Genomic DNA, 17,810 nt, shown 5'->3' on the forward strand with positions numbered 1-17,810 from the left:
TATTGAGCGCTAGGAATATGGGACCAAATACTAAAGTTTGTACTACTTTAATACACATACAGTGCATTCGGAAAGTATACAGACCCCTTGACTTTTTCTACGTTTTGTTACGTTACAGCCTTGTGCTAAAAAATAAAAATAAAAAAAATACATGATTTTAATTTTTTTTTTTTTTAAATAACGTATTTACATAATATTCAGACCATTTGCGATGAGAATCGAAATTAAGCTCAGGTGCATCCTGTTTCCATTGATCATCCTTGAGATGTTACTACAACGTGATTGGAGTCCACCTGTTGTAAATTCATTTTATTGGACATGATTTGGAAAGGCACACAGCTATCTAAATAAGGTTCCACAGTTGACAGTGCATGTCAGATCAAAAACCAAGCCGTGAGGTCGAAGGAATTGTCCTTGGGGCTCCGAGACAGGATTGTGTCGAGGCACAGATCTGGGGAAGGGTACCAAAACATGAAGGTCCCCAAGAACACTGTGGCCTCCATCATTCTTATATGGAAGAAGTTTGGAACCACCAAGACTCTTCCAAGAGCAGGCCACCCGGCCAAACTGAGTAATCGGGGGAGAAGGACCTTGAGAGGTGACAAAGAACCCAAAAGTCACTCTGACACTCTGAGAGCTCCAGAGCTACTCTGTGGAGATGGGACAACCATCTCTGCAGCACTCCACAGTTCAGGCCTTTATGCTAGAGTGGCCAGACAGAAGCCACTCCTCAGTAAAAGGCACATGACAGCCCGTTAAGAGTTAGCAAAATGCACCTAAAGGACTGTCAGACCATGAGAAACAAGATTCTCGGGTCTGATAAAACCAAGTTTGAACTCTTTGGCCTCAATGCCAAGCGTCACGACTAGCGGAAACCTGGCACCATCCCTTACGGTGAAGCATGGAGGTGCAGCATCATGCTGTGGGGATGTTTTTCAGAGGCAGGGGCTGGGAGACTAGTCAGGATCGAGGCATAGATGAATAGAGCAAAGTACAGAGAGATCCTAGATGAAAACCTGCTGCAGAGCGCTCAGGACCTCAGACTGGGGCGAAGGTTCACCTTCCAACAGGTCAACGATCCTACGCACACAGCCACGACAATGCAGGAGTGGCTTCGGGGACAAGTCTCTGAATGTCCTTCTGTGACCCAGCCAAAGCCCGGACTTAAACCCGATCGAACATCTCTAGAGAGACCTGAAAATAGCTGTGCAGCGATGCTCCACGTCCAACCTGACAGCACTTGAGCGGATCTGCAGAGAAGAATGAAAAAAAAACCTCCCCAAATACAGGTGTGCCAAGCTTGTAGCGTTATATCCAAGAAGACTCAAGGCTGTAATCGCTGCCAAAGATGCTTCAACAAAGTACTGAGTAAAGGGTCTGAATACTTATGTAAATGTAATATTTTATTTACTAAAATGTCCCACCCTTAAGTTGCTGCCATACTGTTGATTATTATTGATCCTGCTACCCGCCACTTTCGCCTAATATTTATTTTCATTTGTATTAGTTATACTATTTTGACATTGATTACTGCACTTTGGGTAAAGCTTGCAAGGCATTTCACTGTACTTGTGCATGCGATAAAACTTCCACTTGACACACTGTTCACAACCCTCTTTTTGGCTGAGAGAACATTTTGCCGCTTTAAAGATTATTTCCTGCAATTCTAAACATTTTGCCATGTGTGTTCATATGATATCTGAGTGACTCCAACATTACAACCAAATCCAATAGGGGCCTCAGCAGAGAATCTGGCCATGATAACTACAAGGTTTAGATAGCTGGTTAGCTTAACTTACCTAGCTAAAAAAAATGGGCTTGTTGATTTCAATAATTGCTTCGATTGCAATTATTTTATTACAGTAAGTTTCACTCAACAGTAAGTTTAAAGCCCGACTGCGTTTATTAACACATTGTAGGTCTGGATCAGGACTATTATAGTCTGCCTATTGAGTATGGCTGGAATGGAGGGTTGGAGCCATGCAAACACTGTCAAAGTCATTCCAACAGAGGTTTAAAGAGATTAAAGTGTGGGAGAGGGTGTTAATCCTGCCCGAACAAATTATGTCATGAAAACATCATTAGTATTCCAAAAAGTTTAATGAAGCTTTGCCAATTGGATAGAGGGGTAAGAATAGATGAAATGCTTGTAGAGTACAAAACCCTCTGGGCGGACTTAGATGCTAATTTGCACTTGCAAAGTTTGCAAGTTGTCTAATTTATGCATGTGTGATGAACTACCGTAAATAATGTTTTTGTTAAAGGTAGGCTAAATGACGTTGCCACGAACAGCACCGGAGATACTGAAATGAGCAAGAGGCAACACTTCGCTCGCACACCGTCACACACAGTATATGCGCATGTTCACAGATTTGTGTCACTCTGTTAACAGTGTGGAAGCCAGGGCACCAAAACTGCAGACAAGTTGAGCCTCGCGCTTCAATGCTCTCAGTTGTTGCAGAAACTGACTGACTATGCTGTTTACTTTCTGCATCTACGTCATATTGCTGAGCCTTCCTTTAATACTACTAGTGTGGGCTTGCTAATGAAAATTTGCTGTGTTTTGAAATGAAATAGAATGAAAACTGTATTTGCAACTAAGCACTCCATTTGTGTGTGTGTGTGTGTAACCCCTCACCTGGTTCCTCTCTCTGCAGGCGAGTGTGGAGGAGTTGCAGTGAGAAGTCACGAGATACAGAGCTCAGCCCCTCTTCTTGCAGGATTGCCAACGCTTCCAGAGGTAGTTCCATGAGCATCCAGTCAGCCAGGAGCACGACATACTCCCCAAGCTCTGCAGGAGACCCCACTGTTCACACAAACAGACACAGATTAAGGTGAGCACACACACCCGCACACAGAGTGTACAAACGTCAATACAATATGCTCAGCTTGCTGTGAAAATGTTTATATTAGTGTATATATAGTCATTTTGTTGCTTTTGATCACAAAAGCCATACAACATACTTTATTACAGAGTACAAAACATTAGAAACACCTACTCTTTTCATGACATAGACTGACCAGGTGAAACTATGTGAAAGCCATGATCACTTATTGATGTCACTTGTTCAGTCCACTTCAAATCAGTGTAGATGAAGGGGAGGAGACGGGTTAAAGAAGGATTTTTAAGCCCTGAGACATTTGATTGTGTATGTGTGCTATTCAGCTGGTGAATGGGCAAGACAGAAAATGCAAGTGCCTTTGGACAGGTTATGGTAGTAGGTGCCAGGCGCATGGGTTTGAGTGTGTCAAGAACTGTAACACTGCTGGGCTTTTCACACTCAACAGTTTCCCGTGTGTATCAAGAATGGTCAACACCCAAAAGACATCCAGACAACTTGGCACAACTGTGGGAAGCACTGGCGCCAACATGGGCCAGCATCCCTGTGGAACGCTTTCAACACCTTGTAGACGAATTGAGGCTCTTCTGAGGGCATAAGGGGGTGCAACTAGGGCTGCTACGGTGACCGTATTACCTCCACACCGGCAGTCACGAGCCATGAAGGAAGTCAAATTCCATGTGACCGTTTGGTCACTGTAATTAGGCTTCTCCAAGCATTGATGCTGCTGATGGTCATTAGTAGCCTACCAAACTTGCTAACTCACTTGTGAATGATATGATTTATCATTTGTGTATCATGCCCAGGTTGTGTGCAGTAAGTCAAGAAACAGAGCATTCCTTTTTTTTGCGAATTTTTCCAATTATAGTCACACACCTCAAGGTTTATAATCACAACAAAAGTGGCCAAATAATTCTTCTTCTTCTTCCTTCTTAAATTTAAGCACATTAATCCACTTTACAACAGGTGTAGAGCCTAACTGGCATATATAAGCAGCGCATGAGTTTGGGGAAGATAATTATCACCATAAAAATGCACCTTTTTAATAAAAGCATTACATGCATAATTAGATTTGCGGTCACTTTTGAGAATGGTGTTTTTCCCACTAATTGATTGCATTTTGGAACATTCGTGCACATTCCTGCGCTTATAATGTAAAGAAAAAGCCTAAGAGTTTATCAACATTGCAGCCTTAGAATGTTTTAAAAATACAAACGTTGGGCTATATGTTTTGATCACAACTAAAGTTGCATAAATAACTCTAAATGAAGCATACAGGAGGACCTGTTTCTTTGTTAACAGCTCAACACAGAATAGCCACGTGCGCACTCCCTCAGAAATCGCTGAGAAAATATCCTATCTATTTCATTCAGCTATGTTAAATTGCATTCTTCATACTATAAAATAATGCCATGGTATTCTAAGCAAATATTGTCTGCTAAATAAACTAGTGTAGCCCACAGCCATATGACATAGCCAGATCAGGATCTAACATAAGGGCAAGGAGTATGCTATTCTGTTCTTCTGAAATATACAACATTTTCTTCAAATCCGGTTTCTTTAGACCTGTCTAAAATACATAATGAATTTATTGTGATTGCGTAGGGTATGGATTTATTAGACTTTTTAAAATGTAGCTGTTCCAAAAGGTCTGCATCAGTGGCGTGTAGTCTATACGTGGAAGCCATTTATGTTAATTACCAGTCAATTACCGTGAGACCGGCTGACAAAATGTCATGACCGCCACAGCCCTAGGTGCAACTCAATATTAGAAAGACGATCCCAATGTTTTGTACACCCAGCGCATACTTATACATGTAATGGTGCGAGGGAAAATCCAAAGTACAAATCACCATCTGAAATGGGTCTCTTAAGCCCTGGTCCAGTTAGCTATTTGGTAAGTTATATATTCCATTACATCCACTATAGCTGTACTGTATCTCGCACTAGAGTAAATATTTGAACATATATATTTCAGGTAGTATTGTGTTTAGGGAATTAAATACCATTTGCCTTTTGTGTAAAAACATGCTGATGTGGCTCCACTGTACATCATTTGGTCAATAAACAAACTGGTATAACAAAAGTCAAAAGAAATGGGAGATGGAGGGGGAATTAGTAAACTTAAACTAATCTAAGTAAATCCAGCTGTGGGGCTAATCACAAGCAATGAGCAGGTACAGTACAGTACATTACACATCAGCACTCTCCGGATTCTGAACATCAGTTCCCTGATTCCCTTACACTGTATATATCTGTTTCTGGGACAAGCAATACACACCCGCTAGACCTTTATCTAAGCCTGCTTTCTCCTCCTTGTCTTTGGGCCGGATGCACTCCGGGATGGATATCGATGGCGTCTGGTGCCTGAGTGAAATAGATAAGGACAGGGAGGATCAGCAGGGATACAGTGGAGACCTGGTCCAGACATGAGAAAATGAATGTACAAGGCCCAGAGAAGCACGAGGAGGCGGAGAACACAGAGGAAAGTCACAGCCGACACCTAACTCGACAAATAGACAGACTGATGCATGCGGACACATACAGTTGAAGTCGGAAGTTTACATACACTTAGGTTGGAGTCATAAAAACTTGTTTTCAACCACTCCACAAATGTCTTGTTAACAAACTATAGTTTTGGCAAGTCAGCTAGGACATCTACTTTGTGCATGACACAAGTCATTTTTCCAACAAATGTTTACAGACAGATTATTTCACTTATAATTCACTGTATCACAATTCCAGTGGGTCAGACGTTTACATACACCAAGTTGACTGTGCCTTTAAACAGCTTGGAAAATTCCATAAAATTATGTCATGGCTTTAGAAGCTTCTGATAGTCTAATTGACATAATTTGAATTTGAGTTATTTGTGTTGTACCTGTGGATGTATTTCAAGGTCTACCTTCAAACTCAGTGCCTCTTTCCTTGAATTCATGGGAAAATCAAAAGAAATCAGCCAAGACCTCAGGAAAAAATTGTAGATCCCCACAACAATTTCCAAACACCTGAAGGTACCACGTTCATCTGTACAAACAATAGTACGCAAGTATAAACACCATAGGACCACGCAGCCGTCATACCGCTCAGGAGGGACTGGTGCACTTTACAAAATAGATGGCATCCCGAGGCAGGATAATTATGTGGATATATTGAAGCAACATCTCAAGACATTAGTCGGGAAGTTAAAGCTTGGTTGCAAATGGGTCTTCCAAATGGACAATGACCCCAAGCATACTTCCAAAGTTGTGGAAAAATGGCTTAAGGACAACAAAGTCAAGGTATTGGAGTGCCATCACAAAGCCCTGACCTCAATCCCATAGAAAATTTGTGGGCAGAACTGAAAAAGCGTGTGAGAGCAAGGATGCCTACAAACCTGACTCAGTTACACCAGCTCTGTCAGGAGGAATGGGCCAAAAATCACCCAACTTATTGTGGGGAAGCTTGTGGAAGGCTACTCGAAGTTCAACAAGTTCAACAATTTAAAGGCAATGCTACCAAATATTAATTGAGTGTATGTAAACTTCTGACCCAATGGGAGTGTGATGAAAGAAATCAAATCTGAAATAAATCATTCTCTCTACTATTATTTTGACATTTCACATTCTTAAAATAAAGTGGTGATCCTAACTGACCTAAAACGTGATTTTTACTAGGATTAAATGTCAGGAATTGTGAAAAACTGAGTTTAAATATATTTGGCTACGGTGTATGTAAACTTCCGACTTCAACTGTACATGCACAAAGAAACCATACTCCCACACAAACATACACACCAGTGGAGGCTGGTAGGAGGAGCTCCCCCGGGTTAGGGTTTGGCCGGGGAAGGTCGTCATTGTAAATAAGAATTTGTTCTTAACTGACTTGCCTAGTTAAATAAAAATAAAATAAATACCTCAAGTGCGCCGCACAAGAGACTCGCCAATAGAAATAGAACACTATGGACTCACCAGCTCCTGCTTTCTCTCGTTGTGCTATTTACAAACAAACACGTCAACACCTCAACTGTTCTGGGGAACTATGGTAAGCTTCATAATGTAAAATCATGTGACAGGTGAAATTAAGAATGCAATCTGCTTTATCCTCAAACACATTGCACAAGTTGACTCCAGGTATTAACTTAAAGTAGCTATAAACATAAAAATGTATTGAAAAACGTAAAATAAATTGTTTTGATGCTATTGAAAAACCATCCCGTGGCTTTTCCCAAATACCCCGGTATACGGTATACAGTTAAGCAATAAGACCCTGGGGGGTGGTATATGGACAATATAGTTTGACTTATTAGAGCAGTAAACCCCTAAACCTAACAACGTAATTACAGCAGTAAAAATAAATGCTTTGTCATACCCGTGGCATACAGTCTGATATACCATGGCTGTCAGCCTATCAGCATTCAGGGCTCGAACCACCCAGTTTATAATATACGATATACCGCCCCAGTATATGGACAATGTACCACGGCTAAGGGCTGTTCTTATGCACGACGCAACGCAGAGTGCCCGGATACAGCCCTTAGCTGTGGTATATTGGCCATATACCACAAACCCTGAGGTGCCTTATTGCTATTATAAACTGGTTACCAACGTAATTAGAGCAGTAAAAATAAATGCTTTGTCATACCCGTGGTATACGGTCTGATATACCATGGCTGTCAGCCTATCAGCATTCAGGGCTCGAACCACCCAGTTTATAATATACGATATACCGCCCCAGTCTAACCATTAACCTAACCCTATCCTTAACCCTTAAACCTAACCCAAATGTTTTTAAATGACATTTTTTGCACTTTTTCTCCACAATTTCGTGATAACGATCTTGTCTCATCGCTGCAACTCCCCAACGGGCTCGGGAGATGCGAAGGTCGAGTCAAGCGTCCTCCGAAACATTACCTGCCAAGAAGCGCTTCTTAACACCCGCTCACTTAAACCGGAAGCCAGCTGCACCAATGTGTCAGATGAAACACAGAATGTCCCTTGTTTTACTATCCTTGTGAGGATTTCTGGTCCCCGCAAGGATAGTAAAACCAAACAAACACAGAGAGAGAGAGAAAAAGATCACAGGCCACACTGACACAAAGTCTCGCAATGTGAATGTCTAGCTGATACAACACATGAATAAGACAGACATGATGAACTAGACCTGGGAAGGTAAACAGAAAATAATCAACACTGACCATACTGATCATAGCATTAAACTAGAGAAGTTTGAAATGAAATAAGTTTGCTAATATGGGTGATGTTAATGGGAGAATTGATGGCTACAACCATCAAATTGCTAGTAGTAGTTTAAAGGATACAAAAAACAAACAAAAAAAGTGTTGCACTTTGATGTTGTAGTCTTATCGTTAATTCATTAATTCAGGCAATTTATTGCAATATGGCTTTTTGCCCATATCGCCCAGCTCTGTGATGAACTGTAAGACCAAATCAACTGCATTGGAGTTTTCCTTATTCAATCTTTCCTTATTCAAGCTCTGCCTCAAGGGCAAAAGCAATGTGATTAGTTGAGTGGTTTAGCCAAGAAAAGAGGCTGGTCATGTTTAGGTACAGTAAGTTCCCAATTGGTTAAGGTTAGGGTAAGGGGTTGGGTATAGTTTAAATTCTGCAATAAATAGAACTCAGTAGCAGAATGTTTTTGACCTCCCAGTACAGCTAAGAAAACGGTATAAAATTGTTTTAAATGACCATTGTACAATACAGGACAATATCCGGAACTGTACTGACTTACCTGAAGCATGAGAAGTCAAACTGAGAGAGGATTGGACACAAATAGTCCTCCATTTCTTGTACAATGGCTTTGAAATGAGATTCCAATTTCTCTTCTGAGTTCGATTTCTATACAGGGACAAAAATAAAAAGCCTAGCTGACATGTAAAATCAACACTTGTCTCGAGCACTGACAACGATTACACAGACCTACATAACTTGAACAATGTTTGGACATTCAAATTCGATATCGTCAGAAAGAGAGGGAAGAGAGAAATTCAGCTCCGGGATATTGTTGTAGACTGGTTTATTGATGAGGCCAGTCGATCATTTTAATAGAGAAAAGGGGGTTGTAGAGGGTTTGTGGAGGGGTAATAGAGCAGGGCCACTAACAATTTCAGTTGATGGCACCAGGTCATGATTTGGTCGCACCATAATGTTGTTGTGGTGTCATGCAATGTATATATTTTTTGCAATCATCTCATAAAGTAAGTCAGTGCTACCTAGATGGTATGTTTCAAGAAATAAGTTGAATTTAACATGTCCAAGCAGGAATGCATGATCAAGATATTTTTGTGTAAAATCTGAAAAAGTGATTGTCATGAATTTTAGGTTGACAATTGTTATTGTTGCTATATTTTAATCTCAAAATAGGGCTCCAGAATCGCAGATTCCTTTTGTTCAATAGAGATTCATTTGGTTAATCATTTTTGTGTACCAATATCATAATTCATTTGGGGCTAATTCACCATTGTGTAATTAATAAAACTAACAGTACATGTAATGTATTAAAAAAAGCAACAAAAAAAGCAAAAGTTTTCAAAGAAAAGAGAAACCCGCAAACTTCTCTTGATCGTGTCACTGATTAAAGCTCAAAGCTCTGACGAAGGCCAAGAGGCCGACACAAAAGCTTTAATAAATTGTATGATGCGGGTTTCTCTCTTCATTGAAGTAATCATACTATTCCCACGCACCTGTTTCTAGATACAGTCACTCAGCTTTTTTGTATTAAGCATACTAGTCAATGAAATCACTGAAAATGGCAGAGGCACACTTCCCGCACTCCATATTTCTCAAACACATATAGACGGTTAAAAGAGGTGCTAATATAGTCAATATTGAGAGATGAGAAATAAACGTAATACCTACAGGAAGCTGAGACCCTCCTCTCTCTCACAGTCACAACAGTATGTGTGTTCAAACCATTCATTCCCTGCGATTGCATTTTGAATGTTGTTACGAAATCCAAAAGCACATTTGAGTTATCTTGTTTGAGCTACTGTTCGACCCAATCATGGTTTTAGCCGCCCCCCAAATATGTTTTGACTGAAGTGACCAGCAAGAACTTGCAGGTCGCATTGATGCGACCAATTAAAAATGTTACTTGCACAGCCAAGTCAAAGGGTCGCAAAGGATCGTAGTGGGTTCATAAAGGGGTTGTAGAGGGTTCGTGACCTACTAGGTGAACGTGACGCTCGCTCCCCGCCCTGCCCTCATTGCCAAGCCAATGCGCCTCTTTCAAGAAGTTGTGTTTGGTCTCGCGTTTGAAGGCTTGTGTTCTGTCCCGGAGATCAAGCAGGGCCCTGGGCTGGACAGCAACCTTGGCGACCCTGGTACAGACCAGCATACCTGCAACAAAAGAACAGCACAGCCGCTGTAACTGGTTCCCCCGAGCCCACATCCTCCTTCTCTGCTCAGTACCTCCCATCTCTCTTTCCTTCTCCCTTCCATGCCTCTCTCTCTCTCTCGCTCTCTCCACATTTTGAAAGATAGAACTCCATGACTTTTCAATGAGTTTTCCATGACTTTTAACCAAATTTCCATGACCAACAATTGGCAGTGTCTCAATGTACGTATAAAAAAGTAGGCATAATGTGGTATCGACACAATGGTTGGTACCATCTTCTGTCATTGAGCAAGGCACTTAACCCCCCATAAAGTAGAATACCTGTTAGGCAACTGTATAAAACATGTGGTCAACCCTCAGTCGGGAGAGCTACTGGTTGTGCAAGCTTTTGATCAAGCCCTGCTCAAACACATCAGAGCTAGTTTATCAAGGTCCAGTTGACCAGCTCATTTTTAAAATGTAGTTTGTTAGGAGGGGACTGGAATGAAAGCCTGCGCACCCATTAGCTCTCCTGGAGGATGGTTGACCAACTTTGATGTAAAACATTGCAACAATACAATCAAATATGTTTAATGCCTTTTTAAATAATGTGCTCATTCAATATATCAAAGATCAAATGGCTATGGTAAGATACAATTATTTTAATTCTGATAAAGCAGGCACACACATTATCTTCAGGAAATAAACCTGTTATAGTTTAGTCATATTTATCTTAGCCTATAGCCTGATGAAGACATATTGGCTGCCAAAACATTGTTATTACATTTTTGCATCTGAGCTCCTTGCGTTTTCTTTTTCAAATATTTATCTTAGCTACTTTAGAAGTACTTACTTTGCAGGCTGACTAGCATCTATTGAGTTGCAATGTCCAATACATTGGATGCCCAATAAACCAGATAATCCAAAAGAAAGGCTAGAAGCTAATATTTTTGACCTAAAATGAATGTTCACGATTCCCATTTTATTATTTTGATTCACATTATTCGATTCGCCACAATTGAACTGAATCCCAACTAATACAATGGTGAAGTGAATCATTTGTTTCATCAAAAATAATCATATGAATCTTTCAAAAAATTTAATCAATTTTGTATGGGCTTATTCGCAAATGTTGGTGGAATGTTTTTTGGGACATGATGAAAACATTAATACATGCTATCAATTGCTAAACAGTTAACTAGAGGGTACACGTTTTGTTTTGAATTGCTGCCTAGCTTGTCAGCTAGGCCTACCTGCTGCTGCATGTCCAACTGTCTCTCTCTCTCCTTGAGCAATGACCCACTCGTCTCACACGCACGCAGGTGATGCTCGAAAAACTGTTTCGTTCCGATCCTGGATGATATGTTGATTTTTATTTGATCGATAACATATTTAAAAACTGTGCCTAAATAAATTGAATCAACAGAAATTATGAAGTGAATTACTTTTCCAGGCTTGGAAAACACCATTTTAAAATTCCATGACTTTTCCAGGATATTCAAGACCGTACGAACCCTTTCTCTCCATCCCTTCCCCTCTTCTTTGTGATGAAGGTATATCTCATTCTCCCGAAACAAGCACAGATGCTAGCCTGTGCATTTTTCGAACAGCAGATTCTACCGAAAGGTCATTTGAGGAGGTAATATGCAAGCGTTACTTTGTTTTTTTGGAATTCGAACATCAACTATTCCCATGCTTGGCTAGCAGCTGCAGACAAAAGGTGAAAGGTGTCCAGGTATCTTACTATTCAGTGTTCATCTTTGCATGTGTCCGTCTTAATTAGCTCTCAACTTTTCATTGGCACCGTTGTTAGGGAGAGACCCGGCATACTAAATGTTACGCTGGAATGATTTCTTTCTTTATAGTTTAATTCTGAATGCTGATAACACTTAAGTGCATTGCTGCAGTATATCAATGGAATACTTGCCTAGTCTTAAAAAAACGAATTGCATATCATAGCAATGAAAATCCCACCCACCCACACACAAAAATAAATAATAAACCTTTAAAAGGTTGGCATCCATCTTCTTATTCCATAAATGCAAGCGTGCTACTGGATACCACCTACTGAACATGAACTACATGAAAATATCTCAAAGGTTGAGAAGCCTCACCAGAAACCTGCATGGCCTTCCCTCTCTGACTCTCTGTAAGTTTGCTCCTCTCATAGAAAGCTCCATAGAGAGTTGACCTAAAAAAGAACACACATTTCACCTATTTGCCATGCAAACTGTGTCACGACTGAACTTTATATGTATGTTTGGCATTCACAGTAAAGTATGTTTGGCATTTACAGTAAAGTATGTTAAATGGTATAGCAGGAGCCCGACTGTGCTGATTCTACAGAGGACATAGGATGAGACTCTCCCTCGTGTGGTGTCATCAAATATTGCACCCAGCTCCAGAAAATGTGTGTTAACTAACCCAATGTGAAATGTGACCACGCGGTCATAAAATGACAGACTGTGAGCCAGTGTAACAGATAGGGCCAGAGGAGACTCGTGGGCTTGTGTGTGTCTGACATACGGTAGACAGACTAAATGCCCGCGTTGACATGTACCTGTCTTGTGTGTGCTGAAGCAGCAGGATCTTCAGGTTAGAGGGCAGCTCTCCCAGAAGACTCAGGTGACTTGGGTTGATGGTCAGGTGGCTGTAGGTCTGGGCACAGATTTGTGACATGTTGATCCATTTTTTACCCATTTATACTGTGCACATTATTTATGTTGATACATAATTGAAATGGCAACTGCAAATACATACTCTTTATGAGAAGCTTGTAATGAACACTCTCTAAAGGGCAATTAGCCAGCTGAGAAAGATAGATGCACCACAGAGGGACCACATGGCGTTCAATGTGTGAAACAAAACAAGGCATATTTAATCTATTTCAATACATTCATGGGGAACCAGTAATGGGAGCTCAAGTGAATCTATGATGCCTAGAAAACATCTGTTGTATTGAGGGTGTTTTGTGGGACAGTACCTTGGAGAGGCCATTGAGTGAGTCCTCCACTCCCTTCAGCAGACTAGTGGGGGTCTCCACCTGTGAAGGGAGCAGGTTGCTGTGTAGGTTGAGTAGCGCAGAGAGCTGGGACACACGAGTGTCAGTGCAAGCAGATCTTAGAATGTCAGCCATCATAGCTGTGCAGGAGCAGCTCTGGGAATAGAGATTAACAGAGATTATCAAAAGCACACTATCTAATTTAAGGAGAGTAGGGACACAAACACACAAACATTTAGACTGTGACACAAAATCTTACAGTGACCAAGACAGCCTCTAACTACGCACACTTTGCATAGCAGACATGCAGACATACACATGCATGTACACATATACACAAACACCCCTCCCTACACACATACAGTTAAGGTCGGAAGTTTTACATACCCCTTAGCCAAGTACATTTAAACTTAGTTTTTCACTATTCCTGACATTTAATCCGAGTAAAAATTCCCTGTCTTGGGTTAGTTAGGATCACCACTTTATTTTAAAAATGTCAAATGTCAAAATAATAGTAGAGAGAATGATTTATTTCAGATTTGATTGCTTTCATCACATTCCCAGTGGGTCAGAAGTTTACATACACTTAATTAGTATTTGGTAGCATTGCCTTTAAATTGTTGAGATTGGGTCAAACATTTCGAGTAGCCTTCCACAAGCTTCCCACAATACAGTTGGTTGAATGTTGGCCCATTTCTCCTGACAGAACTGGTGTAACTGAGTCAGGTTTGAAGGCCTCCTTATTCGCACACGCTTTTCCAGTTCTGCCCACAAATTTTCTATAGGATTGAGGTCAGGGCTTTGTGATGGCCACTCCAATACCTTGACTTTGTTGTCCATTTTGACACAACTTTGGAAGTATGCTTGGGGTTATTGTCCATTTGGAAGACCCATTTGCGACCAAGCTTTAACATCCTGACTGATGTCTTGAGATGTTGCTTCAATATATCCACAAAATGTCCGTGCCTCGTGATGCCATCTATTTTGTAGAGTGCACCAGTCCTTCCTGCAGCACAGCACACCCACAATATGATGCTGCCACCCCCGTGCTTCATGGTTGGGATGGTATTCTTCGGCTTGCAAGCATCCCCCTTTGTCCTCCAAACCTAACGATGGTCATTATGGCCAAACAGTTCTATTTTTGTTTCATCAGACCAGAGGACATTTCTCCAAAAAGTACGGTCGTTGTCCCCATGTGCATTTGCAAACTATAGTCTGGCTTTTTTATGGCGGTTTTAGATCAGTGGCTTCTCCCATGCTAAGCGGCCTTTCAGGTTATGTCGATATAGGACTCAATTTACTTTGGATATAGATACTTTTGTACCCGTTTCCTCCAGCATCTTCACAAGGTCCTTTGCTGTTGTTCTGGGATTGATTTGCACTTTTCGCACCAAAGTACATTCATCTCTAGGAGACAGAACGCGTCTCCTTCCTGAGCGGTATGACGGCTGCGTGGTCCCATGGTGTTTTTACTTGCAAACTATTGTTTGTACAGATGAATGTGATACCTTCAGGCGTTTGGAAATTGCTCCCAAGGACGAACCAGACTTGTGGAGGTCTACAATTGTTTTTCTGAGGTCTTGGCTGATTTCTTTTGATTTTCCCATGATGTCAAGCAAAGAGGCACTGAGTTTGAAGGTAGGCATTGAAATACATCCACAGGTATACCTCCAATTGACTCAAATTATGTTTAATTCGCCTATCAGAAGCTTCTAAAGCCATGACATCATTTTCTGGAATTTTCCAAGCTGTTTAAAGGCACAGTCAACTTAGTGTATGTAAACTTCTGACCCACTGGAATTGTGATACAGTGAATTATAAGTGAATAATAATGTCTGTAAACAATAGTTGGAAAAATGAATTGTGTCATGCACAAAATATATGTATTAACTGACTTGCCAAAACTATAGTTTGTTAACAAGAAATTTGTGGAGTGGTTGAAAAACATGTTTTAAGTGTATGTAAACTTCCGACTTCAACTGTACATATTGTACCTGGAGCAAGGCCAGGTATTGACCAGTGGCACAGGGGTCAAACTGGCCGTGACACTCCAGCATGTTGAGACAGGCTTCTGAGAGGATGGAGCTTGGGAGTTTGTGTTGGAGGGAGAGGCTGATGGCCTGTGCTAAAGTCTCACTGGCCTGAGCCAGAAGCTGCCGGGCAGAACGTCTTCTTCTCTGGAATACACAGGCACACGTACACACATGCGCTCACGCACACACAAACAGAGAGAGAAAACAAGTAGCTTCAAGTTATGCATGCCACCATGCTATCATAATGCCACCTGCTGCTATTAATCTATTGCACCAACTTCAGAGTAACATTTCTGGATGGACTTGACCTTCTTAGGTTACTTTTAATATAATCTCTCGTGGACAGATGAAACGGCGAGATCACGAGCAACAGTAGTTCTTGGTTTGGGGTTTTCGTCATTGATTATTTGGATGAATCGGGATTGGACGCAGGCGGTGATTAAACTGGTGCAGTGATTTTCAAGCCTGTGTGCGGATGATAAACGGTTTCCACTAGATTCCACAGTCACAAAGTCCAAATTGGCTGTATCGTAAAAACAAAAACAACATGATAAACACGGGTGAAATTAGTGGAAGGGAGGGGTTTGGCCAAGAGTTTCCGTTTGCGAGGGAGGAGACTTTGCTTCCTTCCTTTGCACCAGTGGTGTAAAGTACTTAAGTAAAAATACTTTTAACATACTACTTAAGTAGTTTTTTTTGGGTATCTATACTTTACTATTTATATTACTTTTACTCCACTACATTCCTAAAGAAAATAACATACTTTTTAATCCTTACATTTTCCCTGAAACCCAAAAGTACTCTTTACACTTTGATGCCTAGCAGGACAGGACAATTGTCTAATTCACACACTTATCAATAAAACATCCCTGGTCATTCCTACTGCCTCTCATCTGGAAGACTCACTAAACACAAATGCTCCCTTAGTAGATGTCTGAGTGTTGAAGTGTGCCCCTGGCTATCGTAAATTTAAAAAAAATATATATATATTATTTTGATACTTAAGGATATTTTAGCGATTACATTTACTTTTCATACTTAAGTACATTTAGACTTTTACTCAAGTAGTATTTTACTGGGTGACTTTTACTCTAGTAATTTTCTTTGAAGGTTTCTTTACTTTGGGTACCTTTTCCACTTTGGGTACCTTTTCCACCACTTGCACTAAGATAATCACATTTGTTAATTGCATTCCCCAAAAGTAAAACAGAAAACGACAAACTTTTACGAGAGAATATTACTTCTGATTTACCAGGATTACTTTTAAAATAAAGACTGTCTTTTACAGTTATATCAAGACTAGCCAAGAAAGACTAGATTTGTCTAAAAACACCAGATTAATGTGGAGGAAAGATTCCAGGTAGACTATAGAGTACCTGCAACTCAGCACATTTGGCTGCGTACTGTCTGGGCTCCGTTCTGCTTGACTCTAGGCCATTCTCTCCGGTTAACTCCTCCTCCTCCTCCTCCTCAGGGCTGGCTTTAGACTCTGACCGGTCCTCCTCCTGTTCATAGAATCAAGATTAGTTTACAATCTGGTCATGAATGCTGACACATTTTTTTTGAGCTCTTAGATTTTTGTGAAGAGGAATGACATCTCTAAAAGTCACTTTAAGCCCTCCTAAAAGTTACTTTTAGTACATTTTTACTGTTTTTGGTATTGTCTGTCAGTGTCTGTACCAGGTTGTGTCCATCCCAGAGGGTGAAGGGGTAGAGCGGGTCTCTCTGCATGGCTAGCAGCCTCAGGCACTTCCCCATCAGGCTCAGAGAGCTGGCTCTGGTCTCCACACAGTCAAGGGACAGGAAGTTGACCGTGGCCAGCTGGCTCAAAGCCACCTGCCCCAGGGTCCTCCCTGTAGCTATCCACTCCTACAAAGGGGATGGGGTGGTTACTGGGAGACACAGAGGAAATGGAGGGATGTATAAAGGAGGAAGGGAGGGAGATGGAATACAAAATTCTGCAGCACACCTAAAATGTCCCTATTAATTTATTTAGTGGTAATGACCATCTCATCTGATCCAACACTGCAAATCATCTATTTTCTGTGACTAAAGTTTAGACATTAAATAGGGTTTATTTGAAATATTTTCATCGTTTTGATAGTTCCTTACTCATGTTAATTTGTGTGTACCCCTGTAAGAGCGTTCCGGGAATCTGCACTAAGAAGAAAATGTAGCTCTGGTAAAAATAGGTCTTAGTTTTGAACAGTTTGAGCTACAGATGAGCGGTTTTAGGCATTATAAAGGTGCAATCACGGACACAATGTCATGCTCCGTTTGTTCCTATGGCAAAGGCTGTCGTAGAGCTACGCCCAGAGCCATGTATTAACAAATAAATGACTGACTAAACCTAAATCAGATTTGCTAATGGTTTTCAGATTAAGAAAAATGACCCATCAAACGGTACAAATGTAATAACAGCCTGAGCACACTGGACTTGAAACAACGATACAGTTGTAACCATGTGCCATTTAATGTATTATCTGACCGGCACTAGTGCCCCAAGTCAAAATTCCATAGGTCACTTTTATAAGTGAGTGTACACTGGTTGGGAACTACTGCACTATGTCACGCTGTCACACCCTGACCATAGTTTGCTTTGTATGTTTCTATGTTTTATTT

At 40.9% G+C, this 17,810-nt stretch overlaps 1 protein-coding gene across 1 annotated transcript in view; it reads right to left on the minus strand.

Moving 5' to 3' along the window:
• Nucleotides 1-17,810, minus strand: part of LOC118401477 (cilia- and flagella-associated protein 46) — an 85,581-nt gene that overhangs the window by 16,609 nt on the left and 51,162 nt on the right. Inside the window, exons 42-51 of the mRNA XM_035799018.2 lie at nucleotides 16,869-17,057; nucleotides 16,565-16,693; nucleotides 15,150-15,332; nucleotides 13,138-13,311; nucleotides 12,715-12,812; nucleotides 12,269-12,345; nucleotides 10,008-10,177; nucleotides 8,571-8,677; nucleotides 5,122-5,207; nucleotides 2,639-2,806 (exon numbers count right to left, since the gene is read on the minus strand). Coding sequence (XP_035654911.2) covers nucleotides 2,639-2,806; nucleotides 5,122-5,207; nucleotides 8,571-8,677; nucleotides 10,008-10,177; nucleotides 12,269-12,345; nucleotides 12,715-12,812; nucleotides 13,138-13,311; nucleotides 15,150-15,332; nucleotides 16,565-16,693; nucleotides 16,869-17,057 — 1,381 coding nt within the window. The remainder of the gene's footprint in view (nucleotides 1-2,638; nucleotides 2,807-5,121; nucleotides 5,208-8,570; nucleotides 8,678-10,007; nucleotides 10,178-12,268; nucleotides 12,346-12,714; nucleotides 12,813-13,137; nucleotides 13,312-15,149; nucleotides 15,333-16,564; nucleotides 16,694-16,868; nucleotides 17,058-17,810) is intronic.

Source organism: Oncorhynchus keta, chromosome 2, assembly GCF_023373465.1.
Source record: "Oncorhynchus keta strain PuntledgeMale-10-30-2019 chromosome 2, Oket_V2, whole genome shotgun sequence".
Lineage (NCBI taxonomy): Eukaryota > Metazoa > Chordata > Actinopteri > Salmoniformes > Salmonidae > Oncorhynchus > Oncorhynchus keta.